At 42.6% G+C, this 18,253-nt stretch overlaps 1 protein-coding gene across 21 annotated transcripts in view; it reads left to right on the forward strand.

The window, feature by feature from the left end:
- The window catches only part of chd6 (chromodomain helicase DNA binding protein 6), a 379,195-nt gene that overhangs the window by 226,624 nt on the left and 134,318 nt on the right, over window positions 1-18,253 (forward strand). For all 21 annotated transcript variants that reach the window (XM_060919167.1, XM_060919164.1, XM_060919158.1 and 18 more), the window contains 2 exons: window positions 6,274-6,384; window positions 9,244-9,446. In XM_060919167.1, coding sequence (XP_060775150.1) covers window positions 6,274-6,384; window positions 9,244-9,446 — 314 coding nt within the window. The remainder of the gene's footprint in view (window positions 1-6,273; window positions 6,385-9,243; window positions 9,447-18,253) is intronic.

The raw sequence follows: 18,253 nt of genomic DNA on the forward strand, positions 1-18,253 counted from the left end.
GACACTCCTTCTCGATTGTGCTGTACCTACTTTCATGCATCGAGAGTTTCCAGCTGATGTACAGCACGGGGCGCTCCTCACTCTCCACCTCCTGGGACAAAACGGCCCCCAGCCCTCTGTCCGATGCATCAGTCTGCAAAATAAAGGGGAGAGAGAAGTCAGGGGAGTGTAAAAGTGGCCCCCACACAGTGCAGCTTTTACCTCAGAGAAGGCCTGTTGGCACTGCTCCGTCCACTGGACCGGATCTGGAGCCCCCTTTTTAGTGAGATCTGTTAGCGGGCTGGTGACATCCGAATAATTAGGTATAAACCTACGATAATAGCCAGCCAGCCCCAAGAACCATCTTGCCTCCTTTTTGGTCTTGGGCCTCGGGCAGGCCGCAATCATTGCGGTCTTGTTAATTTGGGGATGCACCTGCCCATGGCCCAAGTGGAACCCCAGATACCATACTTCCACCTGCCCAATCGCACACTTTTTTGGGTTAGCTGTGAGGCCCGCTCGCCTCAGCGACTTTAGAACAGCCCTCAGGTGTTCCAGGTGCCGCGACCAATCATTACTGTAAATTATAATGTTGTCTAGATAGGCGGCCGTGTAGGCAGCATGAGGGCGGAGGACCCTGTCCATAAGCCGCTGGAACGTAACGGGCACCTCAAATAACCCAGAAGGGAGCATGACAAATTGGTGTAATCCAAACGGTGTGGAAAAGGCCGTTTTTTCCTGGGATAGAGGAGTCAAGGGGATCTGCCAATATCCCTTTGTTAGATCCAGTGTCGATTAAAAGTGAGCAGCGCCTAACCGATCAAACAACTCATCAATGCGAGGCACTGGGTATGCGTCAAATTTAGACACCGTGTTGACCTTTCTATAGTCCACACAGAACCGGACCGGCCCATCGGTCTTGGGAACCAGGACCACTGGGCTGCTCCAGTCACTGTGGGACTCCTTGACTATGCCCATTTCGAGCATGGCCTTGAGTTTGTCCCGAACCACCTTTTTCTTGTGTTCGGGCAATCGGTAAGAGCGGCTACTCACTACCACCCCTGGGGGTGTTTCGATGTGGTGTTCTATGAGGTGGGTACAACCGGGAAAGGGCGAGAATACGTCAGAAAATTCCTTCTGCAACTTGGCTACCTCCATGAGTTGGGCCGGTGAGAAGTGGTCTGCACAAGGGACCGGAGTGGTCCGAGATGTCATCTTTTTTACCTCTGGCCCCAACTCCGCCTTCTTTGGGACTGCCGACGCCAATGCCATGGGGATCCCCTCATTCCAGCGTTTTAAAAGGTTGAGGTGGTGGATTTGCAGTGCCCCGCCCCAATCCGTTCACTTCACCTCATAGTTGGTGTCCCCAACTCACTGTGTGACCTCAAAGGCCCATTGCCACTTGGTGATTAGTTTAGAACTCGATGTGGGTAATAATACGAGCACTTTGTCTCCCGGCGTGAACTCTCTAAGGCGCGCACCCCTGTCATACAGCCGGCTTTGACGTTCTTGTGCCTGCCATAAATTCTCCAGGGTTAGATGTGTGAGGGTGTGGAGTCTTGCGCACAGGTCAAGAACGTACTGAATTTCATTTTTACTTGGTGAAGGTCCCTTCTCCCAATTTTCCTGTAGCACATCCAGAATGCCACATGGCTTACGCCCATATAATAATTCAAAAGTAGAAAACCCCGTGGAGGCTTGCGGGACCTCTCGTACTGCAAACAACAGGGGCTCGAGCCACTTATCCCAATTACGCGCATCTTCACTTACAAATTTGCGGATTATGTTTTACAGTGTTTGGTTAAATCGCTCTACTAAGCCATCCGTTTGTGGGTGATAGACACTGGTGCAGATAGACTTAATCCCCAGTAACCCATATAGCTCGCGCAGTGTGCGTGACATAAACGAAGTGCCTTGGTCTGACAGGATTTCTTTCGGAATCCCGACCCGGGAGATAAAGCGGAAGAGTGTGTCTGCAATACGGCGTACTGAGATATTGCGGAGAGGTACTGCTTCCGGATATCGCGTTGCATAGTCCACTAGAACTAAAATAAAGCGATATCCCCGTGCTGACCGATCTAATGGCCCGACAAGATCCATCCCAATTTGCTCAAACAGGGTCTTGATTAGAGGAACAGGGTGCAACGGCGCTTTTGGAGTGGCCGTGGGATTTACTAATTGGCTTTCACGGCATACCGCACACCACCAACGGACATCCCCGTGAATCCCTGGACGGCCAATAGAACCGAGCCATTATTCGGGCTAGTGTTTTGTCTTGCCCCAAGTGTCCAGCCATAGGATTAAAATGAGCCGCATGGAATACGAGTTCCCTGCAGTTCTTTGGGATTAACAATTGGGTTACTTGTTCCTTAGTTTGAGTGTCCTGCGTCACTTGGTACAATCTATCTTTAATAATGGCAAAATTGGGGAAGGTCTATGCCGCGCTTGGCTGAAGAGTTTGACCATGGATTACTCTCACTTGGTCAAACGCATGCCGCAGAGTCTCATCTCGCGACTGCTCTAACAGGAAATCCCCAAGGGAATCCCCGAGAGAGGGAGGAGGAGCGGGGTGCTCCTCACTCTGACGTGGAGTTGACGTAGACTGCTCCGTGACAGCTTCTCCCACCAATGTCACACCGGGATCTTCCCGTGACCTACTAGGGCAGGACTCACTATGTGTTAAATATTCCATTAGGTTTTTAAATCCTGGCCAATCAGTACCCAAAATCAACGAGTGAGTAAGACGGGGACTAACCGCCACGTTTTATTCTATGCATTTGGCCCCGGGATAGAATATGGATAGACACGAGAGGGTAATGGTGAACATCCCCGTGCACACACAACACTTTCACGGCTTGTGCTCTCCCCAATGCCTCACCTTGCACCAGGCGTTGGTGAATTGAGGTCTGATTACAACCGGAATCCACCAAAGCGTGATATGTATCTCCTTGAATACTCACCGGTATGCGATATGCTCCGGCCCGATCAGGGGCAGTTTTTGGCGCGTCGGGGATCCGGATTACAGCACCCACCTCCCTTGCGGAACTCTGACTTTGGAGATGCTCTGACTCCCCGCCGTGCCAGCACACCGGCCCAGGCTTTCCCTCTGCACTGGTGTTATGGGTGTCACTCACCTGAGGGGGAAACAACACAGGCACAGGAGAAGGGAGAGGGGAGGACACCATGGGTGCAATGGGCCGGCTGGGGAGGAGCCAGCCGCCGCCTCTGTGGCAGGGGAACGGGGTGGAGAGGGGGACAAGAGACAGGAGAGAGAGAAGAGAAGCGAGGGGAGACACCTCGTCTGCCTGCCGTTGGAGCTGCCTCCAGATGGTCCTCTGCCAGCTCGATGGCTCATTCCAGCTACGCTGGACGGTGACACTGGACCCATTCCGCCGTTCCTTCCGGAAGTTGAGAGATAAAGTGCTCCAGTGCCACCAGATAGATGATCTCGTCGGCGTCGCGGTCTTCAGCCCTCAGCCACCGCCAGCAGGCATCCCGGAGTTGCTGGCCGAATGCAAACAGCCAGCCGACCTCTTCCAGTGCCAGCGTCCGGAAGCGCTGATGATGTTGCTCTGGGGAGCAGCCGAGCCGCTACATAATGGCTTTCCTTAGGTCAGCATAGACCAGTTGGCTGTCAGCAGGGAGCTGCTGCACTGCGAGCTGCACCTCGCCAGTCAGGAGCGGGAGGAGGTGCACCGTGTGCTGCTCCTGCGGCCACCCCCATGCCTCGGCTGCTTGCTCGAAGAGAGTGAGGAATGCTTCCAGATCGTCCTGCGGTCCCATCTTTGTGAGGGTGGTGGCAGCGGTGACCGACGGCCCTGCTGACGCGAGCAGGTGCCGGAACGCCTGGCGATCTTCTTGCTGGGCCAGCATCAAAGCTTCAAAGTGCTGCTGCTGCTCCTTCCAGAGGGTGATCAGCGCTTGATGCTGGTTCTGCTGGGCGGTAGTGAGGGCAAGGATGAGCTCTTCGAATGGGGAGGACTCCATGGGGTGGTTCCCTTCTGTGCTCCAGGGTTTCGGCACCACTGTAACAATTCCTGATGTAGGTGGAGCACAGAAGCACGGCAGGCGAGAGTTAATGTTAGCCAAACCACTTTTATTTAGCTTTTCAGCTTGCTTTCTTTCTTTCTTACTCACTCACTCATTCATTCATTCATTCATTCATACATGCGTTGTGGTCGGGGACAGAGCTCCTTTTCTCTGCTCTCTCTCTCTCCTTTTATGCTCCATCCCTGTAACAAACACACACACACATTATTGACAGCAGGTGGAATGACTTAGCCACTTACCTTCCTCGACCCCGCCCTCCATTCACAGACTGCTGCTTGGCCACGCCCCCACTGCCACACCCTTGTATTACTGACACTGTCCGATGTGCTAGGGGACGGTCAAGGCTCTGAGTGTGCCTCCCCTGTGGCCATTTCAACCCTTAAATCATCTTCAGCACTTGAAGAAGCCTACACAAAAAACTTAATCAGCTTAGACTGTGCCCTTGTTTGGTTTGGTTCACGCAGAGATAATTACACCACCACACCAGGCCGGTGAAGACGCATTGCGATTGGTCAAAAGCTTGGCACCCATTTGGTCATTATGTGTAGTCATTTTTTATTGGTCACAAGCATGTCACCAATAAAAATTGACTACACATAATGACCAAATGGGTCATTATGTGTACTCTCTAGCTTCCCGCCATCTCTTCACCGGGGTTGGATTTTGGTAAACGGAGGGATTTGTGGAGGGATTTCTAGAAAAGATGACTTATGATAATGATATAGATGACAAATACATTCGTCACTGTGACGACTGCTAGTAATTTTCTCTTTGTCACTGGTGGATTATTTTCGTCAATGACGAGTGTGACAAGCACCAGCGGGAACGCTGAAATCCAGTCCAGAGCCCATGTTCATGCCTGAAACCATGTCTGTGCCTGAAGCCATGTCTTGTCCAGAGCCCATGTCCATGCCTGAAACCATGTTTATGTCCAAGTCCAGTCTGGAGCCTGAGTCCAGTCCAGAGTCTGAGCCCATGTCCTGTCTGTAGTCCAAGCCCAAGTCCATGTCTCGACCAGAACCCAAACCTCAGTCTGTGTCCTTGCCCCTGTTCAAGGCCCGACCTGAGCCCAGGACCCCACCTAAGCCCAGGTTCCTGTGCCATGTCCGCCCAGAACCTGAGCGGAGCTCTGAGGGGGACATCTTTTCACAGCAGGTCCGTTTTTCCCAAAATAGCCCAAAGAGGAGCTCTTTGGGATGGTTCTGTCACGCCTTTGCATGCTCGAGCCTGGATCAGCTCAAGCGCCCCACTCTTGCCCACATGCACAGAGCACATAGTATGTGCACTCTTGGGACAATTGGTTCATTGCTAACACCTGTTGCTGATTGGCGCGCAATTGGCATGCACGCATAAAAGGACGTTGGTTGCACACTCACTCAGCGAAGTTTTATTGTATCTGTCTCTATACTCTTGTTTGTGCCTAGCCATGTTTAAGTACTCTGTTTAATGACTCTGGTTTATGTTCGGTTTAACAACTTCATTTTATGCTTATGTTTTAGTTCCATTTGTTTCACTTTGTAACACTCTGACCTTGCCTCACAGTTTGTAAATAGTACACACCTGTAATTAAACTCTTCCCAGCAATTACGTCTGTCTCAACACCAATTTCTCTGACACAGAGCACTTGCCGCGATCAATAAATGACGTTTATTTTGGGGTTTTGTTTGACTAAGTATTTTCTTATTTAAATCCAAACAGTGACCATTTGTTTTTGTTTTTGTTTTTGTTTTTTTTGGCAAAGCACTGAATGAAAGCTGCATGGTTTTCCTAAACTTAAATATTTTCCCTTTTGTATTTCTCTTATGCAGAAGGAACATTATAGCATTTTAAAGTCCACTTACACCCAAAACCAAATCACATTTAAAGATTCCATTCTGTTAGAATGGGTATAATAATATGGATATAATAATCAGCAGGCATTTGTTTTTGGCTGCTGGCTATTACGCAGTTCATTAAAAAATTAGGGTTACAGGGTTATTATGAAATTATAGGGTTATAGTCTCAAAATCAATTGCATGCATTTGGGGTAAAAAGTGATTTTATGTTTTAAAAAGGGGAAAACTAATGTCAAGAAAAAAAACAAAGTAAGTCTAGAATTCTAAAGACTTAAAAAGATTAAGTACAGAGTGTATTTAAACATTTCCATGTTTTAATTTACATGACTTGTTCAACATGATTAACTTTTTGAATAAAATAACAATATCTGAAGTGTTGGTTCAGAATCTATTTAATTTACTTTCTCAGGCCAGCTTTGTTTCCTCTGGAAACCGAACTGACATCTCTCTGGATGACCCAAACTTCTGGCAGAAATGGGCAAAAATTGCTGAACTGGAGATTGACTCAAAGGAAGAGAAGGTAAAAATGCCAGTTGGCCATTTGTTTTTATCAGAAAAATGCCTTACCGTGCCAACCTTTGGCCAAAGAATTAGCCCAAGGGCATTTCTCTGGGAAGGGCTCAGAGAAGGGACAGAGAGAAGAAAGAGTCATTATTTAAATAAGTTGATATCATCGTCCTCATCAAAATATAAAATTGCAGTAATTCATGCTAGTCTATGCCAATGACTTGAAGTAAATCAGTTAAGGTTTACATTAGTGAGTATAGTTAAATTTACATGCACTCAGGAGCTCTCATAGGATGCAAACATATCAGCGTATATTTGCTCTGGAATGTTGAGCAGATGTGACATACTAAGTAAATTTACTGTGATCACAAATTATTTTTCTTGCTGTCTGTTTATGAATCATACTTGGATGATGCTGTACTGAGGCAGAAATACATTAAAACATGCTAACATGTCTGAACAGTCTGACAACTCTTCTCTTTGTTCTAGTAACATTGACACGAAAACTCACTTTTGTATTTTCATAGAATAAATTGACTTGAATTAAATACATTTTTATAACCTTATTACCCATTTATAATTCTGGCAATACTTTTAGAGCTGATGGTACATACCTTCTGAATAATGAATATTCAGGTTATTGGTCATAATGTATGTGTTAAGTCACACAAACAAGGTGCTTTGGGTAAAAATCATGGAGTTTTGAGAGATGAAGGTAGAACACAAGAACTGCATTTATGTGCTCTAAGGAAAAATTGTCATACTGTTATCAAGTGGAAGCAATTTCATTAAGGAATGTACAGTACCAGTCAAAAGTTTGGACACACCTACTCATTCATAGGTTTTTCTGTATTTTGACTATTTTCTATATTGTCAATAATACTGAAGACATCTAAACTATGAAATAACATATGGAACATACTAGTGCATCTCTCACAATCAGAATATCATGAAAAGTTCAATATTTTCCATCACTTATTTAAGAAAGTAAAGATTTACTCATTGCACGTAAACTAAAACGTTTCAAGCATTTTTTCTATTTTAATTTTGATAATTATGGCCTACAGTACTAAATAAATAAATAAATAAATAAATAAATTATATAAAATATCTCAGAGTATTTCATTTCAAGTTTGAGTGAAACAGGATAAATACCGCGTGTCTCTTGGTCTAGTTCAGTACACACAACCACACTCATGGGGAAGACTGCTGACTTGACAGTTGTCCAGAAGATGATCATTGACACCTTCCACAAGGAGGGTAATCCACAGAAGGTCATTGCTGAAAAGCCTGGCTGAAAAAGGTGCATAAGCAACAGGAATGTTTGCAGACTTGAGAGGCTTGTCAAGAAAAGTTGATTCAAGAACTTGGGAGAGCTTCACAAAGAGTGGACTGAGGCTGGTGTCAGTGCATCAAGAGCCACCACTCATAGACATCTTCAGGAAAAGGGCTACAACTGTCGCATTCCTCATATCAAGGTACTCTTGAACCAGAGACAACATCAGGAGCATCTTACCTGAGCTAAGGAGAGAAATAACACCACTGTTGCTCAGTCATCCAAAGTCCTCTTCAGGATTAAAGTAAATTTTGTATTTCATTTGGAAATCAAGGTCCTATATTCTGGAGGAAGAGTGGAGAGGCACAGAATCCAAGGCATTTGAAGTCCATTGTGAAGGTTCCGCAGTCTGTGCTAATTTGGGGTGCCATGTCATCTGCTGGTGTTGGTCCATTGTGTTTTATTAAGTCCAGAGTCAACTTTGCCGTCAACCAAGAGACTTTGGAGCACTTCTTGCTTCCATCTGCTGACAAACTTTATGGAGATACTGATTTCCTTTTCCAGCAGGACTTAGCACCTGCCCACACTGCCAGAACTAACGAATGGTTTGTTGATCATGATATTACTGTGCTTGATTGGCCAGCCAACTTGTCTGACCTGAGCCCCACAGAGAATCTATGGTGTATGGTCAGAACGAAGATGAGAAACACCCGACCCAAAAATGCAGACAAGCTGAAGGCCGCTTTCAAAGCAACCTGGACTTTAATAATACCTCAGCAGTGCCACAGGCTGATTGCCTCCATGCCACGCTGCATTGATACAGTAATTTATGGTAAAGGAGCCCCAACCAAGTAAGGAGTGTATAAATTAACATACTTTTCAGAAGTTGGACATTTCTGTATTGTAAATCCTTTTTTTTAAAATTGATCTTAGGAAATATTCTAATAATTTGAGAGGTTGAATTTCTGATTTTCATGAGCTATAAGCCATAATCATCAAAATTAAAACAGAAAAGGCTTGAAATATTTCACTTTACATGTTATGAATATTAAATATATGAAAGTTTACCTTTTTGAATTAAACTATGAAAAAATGAACTTTTTCACAATATTCTCCTTGTTTGAGCTGCACTAGTGTATGGAATTATCTGGTAAACAAAAAAGTGTTTAAAAAAAAGAAAAATATGTTTCATATCTTAGATTCATCAAAGTAGCTACCATTTACCTTGATGACAGCTTTGTACACTATTGGCATTATCTTAACCAGCTTCATGCAGTAGTTGCCTGGAATGCTTTTCACTTAACAGATGTGCCTTGTCAAAAGGTAATTAGTGGAATTTCTTGTCTTCTTAATGCATTTGAGACCATCAAACAGTAAATCATAAATAATAAAAAATACAGTAAATAGCCCTATTCCACAACTGTAGTAATCCATATTGTGTCAAGAACCACTAAAAGAAAGTTCATCATTACTTTAAGACATGATGTCTTTTAATTAATAAAAAAAGAAAAAACATTGAATTAGAAGGTGTGTCTGAATTTTTGACTGGTACTGTATGTGCTTAGATGATGCATCTTCTCTTATCATATCCTGTAGGAGAGTCTTGTGATCGATACGCCTCGTGTGCGGAAACAAACACGACACTACAACTCATTTGAGGATGATGAGCTGATGGAGTTCTCAGAGCTAGACAGTGACTCAGAGGAGCGTCCCTCTCGTTCACGACGCCTTGGTGACCGCAGTAAGCGATATCTTCGAGCAGAATGCTTCAGAGTGGAGAAGAACCTGCTCATATTCGGGTCAGTCTACCTTCTCTTTGGACAAACATTTAGTTTCCCAAAAGCATTGTATCAGAAAGGTCTCTACATCATTAAGTCAATAGATCTCCACACATCTATCAAGCACCAATACATAGAAATAATTCAACATGCATACTTTTATCTTGCTTTATTTGTTTAGTTTCAAGTAGTAACAGTTGCTGTTTAGCAGTGTTATCAATGGACCAAGGGTCGATAAACAAATTAAACTAGATAGCTGGGTAGTCCTGTTTACATCCACATTTTAAACCTATATCTACAGATAAACTTCCATTCACCTGAATCCTTGCTACTGGGGAAAAATAGTGTGCATATGCAGTGTATAAAGTCTTTACAAAAACCAGATCTATTCATGACTTTGTGAAGAAATTTCCACCCTACTGAGTCAACAGTTTTTTTTTTTTCAGTATCAAGGGAGAGCAGAACAAAACTTGTATATAAAATTAATAATATAGAGGGCCCTTCTTATGTCATCTTGAGTTTGCCTGTTTTTCTGAGGCCTGTTTGGTCTTCATCAATCAAAGAGACATCACTGCCCCTATCCTTTAATCAATATAGATGCATGGAATTTGTAATCTGTGTTCAGGACACTGATTGGTTGGTCTGTATCCTTTACATTCTATCCTACCTTTACTGTCTTTTGGGATATCAGATATGAAAGCTTCCCTCCATGATAGGACTGGAGCAGAGGAAGAAGTTGTTCTTTTATAGACTTGTACCACTCTGGAGGAAACCCCTCTACTCCTGGTGACTTTTTAGTATTAAGGATAGAAACTGCTTTATCAATTTCCCCACTAGTTATAAAGTTGCAGTAAGAAGTTTACCGTGTGTACACAGACATGAATGTCAACATGGACATAAAATTTATGGTGATATTGGGCTTTAAGTTATTTGAACTGTGGCAGAATGATTGTACAACACATCTTTAATGTAAAAACAAGAATTTGGTGCAGTTGTAATGTATTATTATTATTATTATTATTATTATTATTATTAATTTATTTTGGGTTTTCTGAAATCAGCACATGGTCAAAATTATACATACATGGTCAAAAATATACATACAGCACATGTAATATTTGGTTAAATGTCCCTTAGCAAGTTTTACCTTGAAGAAATGCTTTTGGTAGCCATCAACAAGCTTCTGGCAAAATTCTGGTTGGATATTTGACCACTTTTCTTGGCAAATTTGGTAGAGTTCAATTAAATTTGTGTGTTTCCTGGCACATAAGACCTGACTTATTAAGCAAAATCCACGTTTTTGATAGGGTTCTCAGGACTTGTTTTAAGCTTAATGTTAGCCTACTTTATCCATTCCACCACCAGCTTTAATGTTTGTTTGGTGTCACTGTGTTGTCGGAACACCCCATTGTATCCAAGTTTCAACCATCCAGCTGATGGCTTGAAATTATGCTGAAGAATTCTGAGGTGTTTCACTATTCCATCCACTTTGTGTAATAAAACACTTCCACTGGCAGCAAAACAGCCCCAGAGCATGATGCTACCATTATTTTGCTTCTGTACCTTCAGTCATTTTGACTAAAGCAACTCAATGTTTGTCTCATCTGACTATAAAACTTTCCTCAAAAAGGCTTTTTCTTTGTCCCTTTGGTCAGCTGCAAACTTTAGTCGGGCTTGAAAGTGTCGATTTTGGAGCAGGGTCTTCGTTCTTGGACAGCAGCCCCTCAGTCCATCGCAATATAAAACTTGCTTGACTATAAACAGTTCATGGCAGACCTGTGCTTTGATGGTTCCTGGGTTGTTCCTGACCATCCAAACCAATTTCCTCTCAGCTGAGGGTGACAGTTTGGGCCTTCTTCCAGCAAAGAGGCTTGGCCAAGTGTGTACACCGCGCAGTAACCTGTACTCATGTACAATTGTTTGATCTGATGATCTTGGAATCTACAGTTGTTTTGAAATGGCTCCAAGAGACATTCCTGAGTTATGTAAATCTGTGATCCACTTTGTCAGATCTATACTGAACTCCTTGGACTTACCAATTATACTGTGTCGATCAGTCTGGTGAGTGCTGTCAAACAAACCCTTTTTATTTTGGTACAGAGAAGCTACCAGCTGTAGTCAATCATGATCACTAACACAAAGTTAAAAGGCCATGGCAAATTAAAAGACATTCAGCACCACTAAATTAATAATCTAAATGGGTGTATATATATTTTTGACATTGTCTGTATGTATAATTTTGAACTGTCTTGCTTTCAGAAAACCAAAAGTAATTTGAAAGTTGTGCACCAAATTCTTGTTTTTTTTTCCTGTTAAGGATATACAAGTGCATCTCAATTAGAATATTGTGAAAAAATTCAATATTTTCCATCACTTATTTAAGAAAGTGAAAATTTTATATATTCTAGACTCATTACACAAACTAAAATGTTTCAAACATTTTTTTCTATTGTAATTTTGATAATTTTGGCCTCGAGCACAAAAAGAATTGAAAACATATTTCAAAACATGAGAGTATTTCATTTTGAGTTTGAATAACACAGCATAAATACCATGTATCCCTTAGTCTAATTCAGTACACACAATCACAATCGTGGGAAAAACTGCTGACTTGACAGTTGTTCAGAAGATGTTCATCGACACCTTCCACAAGGAGGGTAAGCCACAGAAGGTCATTGCTGAAAAGGCTGGCTGGAAAAGGTGCACAAGCGACAGGAATGACCACAGCCTTAAGAGGATTATCAAAAAAAATCGATTCAAGAACCTGGGAGAGCTTCACAAGGAATGGACTGAGGCTGGTGTCAGTGCATCAAGAGCTACAATGCACAGACTGTTCAGGAAAGGGCATTTGTTGCATTCATAATATCAAGTCTGAACCAGAGACAACATCAGGAGCGTCTTACCTGGGCTAAGGAGAGAAAGAACTGGATCGTTGCTCAGTGGTCCAAAGTCCTCTTTTCAGATGAAAGTAAATTTTGCATTTCATTTGGAAATCAAGGTCCTAGATTCTGGAGGAAGAGTGGAGAGGCACAGAATCCAAGGTGTTTGAAGTCTATTCTGAAGTTTCCACAGTCTGTGACGATTTGGGGTGCCATGTCATCTGCTGGTGTTGGTCCACTGTGTTTTATCAAGTCCAGAGTCAATGTCTCCGTCAACCAGGAGATTTTAGAATACTTCTTGCTTCCATCTGCTGACAAGCTTCATAGAAGTGCTGATTTTCTTTTCCAGCAGGACTTAGCACCTGTCCACAGTGCCAAAACTACCATGCTGGCCATGCTATTACTGTGCTTGGTTGGCCAGCCAACTCACCTGACCTGAACCCCATAGAGAATCTATGGGGTACTGTCAAGAGAAAGATGAGAAACACCTGACCCAAAAATACAGATGAGCTGAAGTCCACTATTAAAGCAATCTGGGCTTCAATAACTTCTCAGCAGTGCCACAGGCTGAGCGCATCCATGCCATGCTGCGTTGATGCAGTAATTCGTTGTAAAGGAGCCCCAACCAAGTATTGACTTTTCAGAAGTTGGATATTTCTGTATTGTAAATCCTTTTTTAATTGATCTTAGGAAATATTCTAATAATTTGAGGTATTGGATTTTGAAATAATTTTGAATATTGGAAAAAAGGTTTGAAATATTTCACCTTATATGTAATGAATCTAGAATATCTGAAAATTTATCTTTTCAACCTTCTCAAAGACACGTACAAAAAGCCCAGAAACTCCTATTTACCCAGGCAAAAACGATACAGTATCTATCTTGTAGTGTCCTGATCCCCAGATCTTTAACCCAGCCACATATAAAAAGTTGTACGCCTCCATGCTCTTCCAGGTTTTCATCTGTTTGCCCATGTAGAACGATGTCTGCAGCACCAGGTAGTTTGAGATGCCGGGGAACTCAACGGATGGATAATTTTCAAACTCATAATGAATGAATGAACAGCAGAACAGTTGAACAGCAGAACTGGTGGGGTTGTGTACAGATACAAACAATTGCAAATACAAAAGACTAAAAATATACACAATCTTTAAAAAAAAAACCTTAAATCTGTTGATTATCTCAATTATTTTCACATTAAGTTAATAGTATGCATCATTGTTGTCTTTGTATTTAGTTATGGCTACAATTGGATCAAAATTTATTCTACTAATGTCAAATTTAGGTAGTACATTTTTCTTTCATAGGAAAAGTCATTCTTTGTTAACTTGTAAGGCTCTATCCCATTGAGTAGAAACCACTTCTTGTATCCACTTCTTTTGAGTGTACTTCTTGGTTTTAATAACTTGCTTGTTTACTGTATACAAATATGGCAATAAGTTCTTGTGTTAAACGACCAGACTCCACTTTTGGATCATTAATCCCTTTTGACTGAGAATGCCCTGCATGCCCTGTTTTATGTTGGCTTCTGGCACATCCATCCAGTTTTGAATACAATACCTACAATTAAAACCAGTTTGTTTCTGTTGCACTTATTTAATTCCTGGGCTCCCATCTGTAACAGGGAGTGATGTTGCATTCCATTAATACACTTTACAATAGATTATTAGATTTTAATAGAATAGAGGAGGCAAAACAATTGGGGATCTTTTTTAATGGGCCTCGACTCGTTACAAGTATGAATAGGTGGGCCTCAAAGCAGAAAAGGTTGAGAACCCCTGCCCTAACGTACCGAACCCCAACTGGCAGCCCACGGGCCATATCCGGCCCATGAGAGCCAAATGTCTGGCTCGCGCCAACCCACTGGGACTAATGCACCTGTCTTAACATAAATAAAGTGTGCATTGCTTTGTTATTTTGACCTCACCCCACATCATACACTTGACCTTCGCCCTACGCCAGCATAGAGCACACACAGATGTAAAAGACGTAAGTCAAGGCATGCTGCGCTCACACCAGCTAAGCCGCCTGCCATCTAAGTGAAATACTGCAAGTAAGTCAGATGATAATAACGTTAATTGTCCTAAATGAAGAGCAACATGGCCTGCACGAAAAAGTGCAAAGTAGACCAGGAAAACCGTCAGTTCAAATCTGACTGGACTGATCAGTTTTGTTTTGTTTTTTGCCGGACCATGCCAATGCTAAATTGACAAGCGTAATCTGCATGCAGATTGTAGCTGTCTGCAAAGCAGATAATCTAAAACGGCACAACACTATGCATGCTGTCAGTTTCAATGCCAGCTACCCTGCAAAATTAGATCAACACAAGCAAAAAAGACTAATGATATGCAGTGATATGTAAAATATATGTAGAAAAGTTGACACACTTATCTTTGCCTTTTCCTGCTATATGTCACTTGCTGTAGTGCTGTTAATGATTGTTTTTTTGCTATTGGGAATATCAGAATATATTCCTCACACCTGGGCAGAGGTGGACAAAGTACCCAACTTCATTACTTAAAGGAGATATGCAGAACCTTTATTTTTAAATAAATTTCTGAGTGGATAGTATCTCCATCCTTGACTCTTGTATGCTGCATAAATGAGAACAAAAAATATATATTTTTGAGAGTTAAAATCGACTGCAAAGGTGGCATTTGAGCTGCCCTGGTGAGCCAGCCAGACCGTAGGTCGCGTTAACCGACAATTGTCCGTCATTGACGGATTTTTTTTAGCTATGACGGAAAAATCTGAAGGCCGTCGGTCATTTTGACGGATGTTTACCGTTACCATTACCAATAACAATAATAGCCTAGTAATAACAATAATAAAACGTAATGAAACACACAATTGAAATGATTGACAAGTTGTGGCAGAGTTTTCTTACATACATCATAGTCTTCACTGCCGTCACTTTCAATCTGAGCCGACGTTGCGGCAGTCTTGATGTTCAGTGCATAGGCTACTCATGTATACATTGTAGCCACTGCGCAAGGCTGTTCCCCCCATCGCGCTCCTGACCGTGCTCTGACTTTTCTAACCACTAGCACAGTGAGCTGTATTAATGTTTCCCTTCTCTGCAGAAGACACGTCATTTTTGCTATTAAAAAAGAGAGGCATTGGGTTGTTTGTGTCGTTTCCCTGCCTGTACGTCTTAATGCAATAGCGCTCATTTAGGCTAGTTGTTTTCTTGTTTTTAAAATGAAACAAATATCGATTTATTGTATTCTTCCCCAGCAAGCTTAGGAAGCTTAGGAACATCACTGCTCGAATATCTGCTGAACTATCATTTTAATGAGAGCACGGGTAGACAAACTAACATTTAAACATAACTTCGTTTTATTTAAGACCTTCCGTGTCAGCCCACTACGGGTCACCACGGGGTGCAGCTGCACCACTGGTGCAGAAAGACCGCATGCTGCAGGATTTCCTCCCTATGAAGAGAGTACTAGCAGGGTCAGGAAATCCAACTTTCAGAGGCTCTTGCCAGCTTCTGATCACTTCCCTGGGAGAAATGTTTCCCGACTTCAGAACTTTGGCTGAAGTGGCGCTGGTTATTCCAGTCTCCAGTGTCGCAGTAGAGCGCGGGTTCAGCCTTCAGAATAAAATTAAAACGTCAATGAGAAGTCGTCTGTCCGAGGCAAAGACGCAAAATTTAATGACAATTGCCTCGGCAGCAGTCTCCATTGACGACTTTGATTATGCACAAGCGAGCTGCCAATTTAAATCCATGCGGGCCAGAAGGAAGGTTTGAGCTCACACAAACAGGTCAAATTAGATTGTCACTTAAATCGTTGTAGTGGACTGTTCATTTTTTAACTCCAGTTGTCTTGCTACGTTGTAAAATAACATTGTTCATATGCCCGTTAAGGCACAACAGCCGCAATGTTTTTAGCGGAGGGAACATGGGTTCACAAGTGACCGAACGTCAGAATCTCTGTTCATCTTTTTGCATCATAAATACATAAATAAATGATTAAATAATACAAGCTTGTTCTGTGAATTAATTTTTAAATGAAAATGAGTCCATGAAAACACAAGTTATTAAATATATAGCATTTATAGCCTATATACATTGTCATTTAAAAGTTAAAATAAAATGACAGATAATAATGGACAATGACGGAATTTTTACGACCCTGTCCGTCAAAATGACGGACAATGAAAAAGTCTAACGCAACCACTGAGCCAGACCTGGATGCATGATGTCACAGCGGTAACCTGTTTAAGGCCGAGGCCTTTGACAGCTATAGACCAAAGTCATATAAATAAAAATTTATGGTGAAAGTATGAAATACTGTTACCGACTTGCTGAACTAAGACTGATTTAACTTCAGTGATTGTGGCTGGACTCTCATTAAAGCAGGATAGGTGTTATAACTTATGCAACATACATGTACATGCATGTATTTTCACTGATAAAACGTAAAAGGCTAATTAAATAAACAGATGAACTGAGACAATCATATTATGAAGCAAATTAAATAATCTTATACCGGTAACTTAAATACACAATACAAGTTACATGTATTAATCTAAATGCAGGTAAACAACGTGTTTTTTTTTTTTTTTATCCAAATGAGAGTCAGAGCTTACCCGTCTGTGTTCTCGCTTCTTGAAGGCTGATTGTTTTTGAGAAGAAGAAACCTTTATTCGTCACATGCACACTTCAAGCACAGTGAAATTCATCCTCTCCATTTAACCCATCTGAAGCAGTGAACACACGCTCAGAGCAGTGGGCAGCACACCAGAGCGCCCGGGGAGCAGTCAGGGGTCAGGTACCTTGCTCAAGGGCACCTCAGCCCAAGGCCACCCCACATCAACCTAACTGCATGTCTTTGGATTGTGGGGGAAACCGGAGCACCCGGAGGAAACCCATGCAGACACGGGGAGAACATGCAAACTCCACACAGAAAGGCCCTCGCCGGCCGCTGGGTTCGAACCCGGAACCTTCTTGCTGTGAGGCGACCGTGCTAACCACTACGCCACCGTAAAGCAATCTGACTTTCAGTTGTTTGTTCAGTTCTCCGTTCATTCACTACTTCCGTGTAAGGGAGACATGGCAGCAATATCCAGTTTAGAAATAAGACGGCTGCTCCACTCATTCACTTTTCTTCATACTGTGTAGTCCGCCATTACTGCTGGGCTCAGGCAATTACTAAAACCCAGGACGGAGCGGGATGAACCCGGGACGGAGCGGGATGAACCCAGGACGGAGCAGGATGTCACTGGTTTTAGCAACAACTGCAGGGAGGTCACTGCCCGAGCGATATGTCCTATCCCGTTCCATCCCAGATTTTAGCAACAACCCTCGGCTCACTCCAGGAGGACTGGTGCAGCTGAACTCACTTTCCTTTTAAAAAAATAAATTAATAAAATAAATACTTTCCTTTTCTTGGAGTTTTCTTTAATTGTTGGGTCTGTACCCTCTTTCATTACAGGCTTATAGCCAATGCTCCTCAACAGATCAGAGGTCTCGTACGAGTCTTCAGGAAAATGAGCAGAGGAGAGACCACTTCATAGGCACCCAATGTGCCCGTGAACTTCTCAGAAAATGCATCCAAATCTTTGCAGTTTGAACATTCTTGGACCATGAATGCAACATAAATCCAGCTACTGTTGTATTGCTGCACCAGCCAAAAACACATCTACGTGGCATGGCGATAAATTAGCTCAAAATGGAGGATCGGAGTTGCAGTCAGCTCTGTGTTTTAGTATAGCGGAAATGGCTATGAGACCGATAGACTTCCTGTTGTGACGTTACAGACATCAAGGTCATTCACTCAGACCGCTACCTACATGAATCACTTTAATTGTAAAAATTACTATATTAGATTTATTGTTAACACTTAAAACTATTCCTGTGCCATTCTTAAGGTCTCAAGGCATTTATAAACGAAAGTGAGGCCATGGTTCTGCGTATATGCTTTAAAGAGCTTATTGACATCT

This window comes from Neoarius graeffei, chromosome 4 (genome assembly GCF_027579695.1).
Source record: "Neoarius graeffei isolate fNeoGra1 chromosome 4, fNeoGra1.pri, whole genome shotgun sequence".
Taxonomy (NCBI): Eukaryota; Metazoa; Chordata; class Actinopteri; order Siluriformes; family Ariidae; genus Neoarius; species Neoarius graeffei.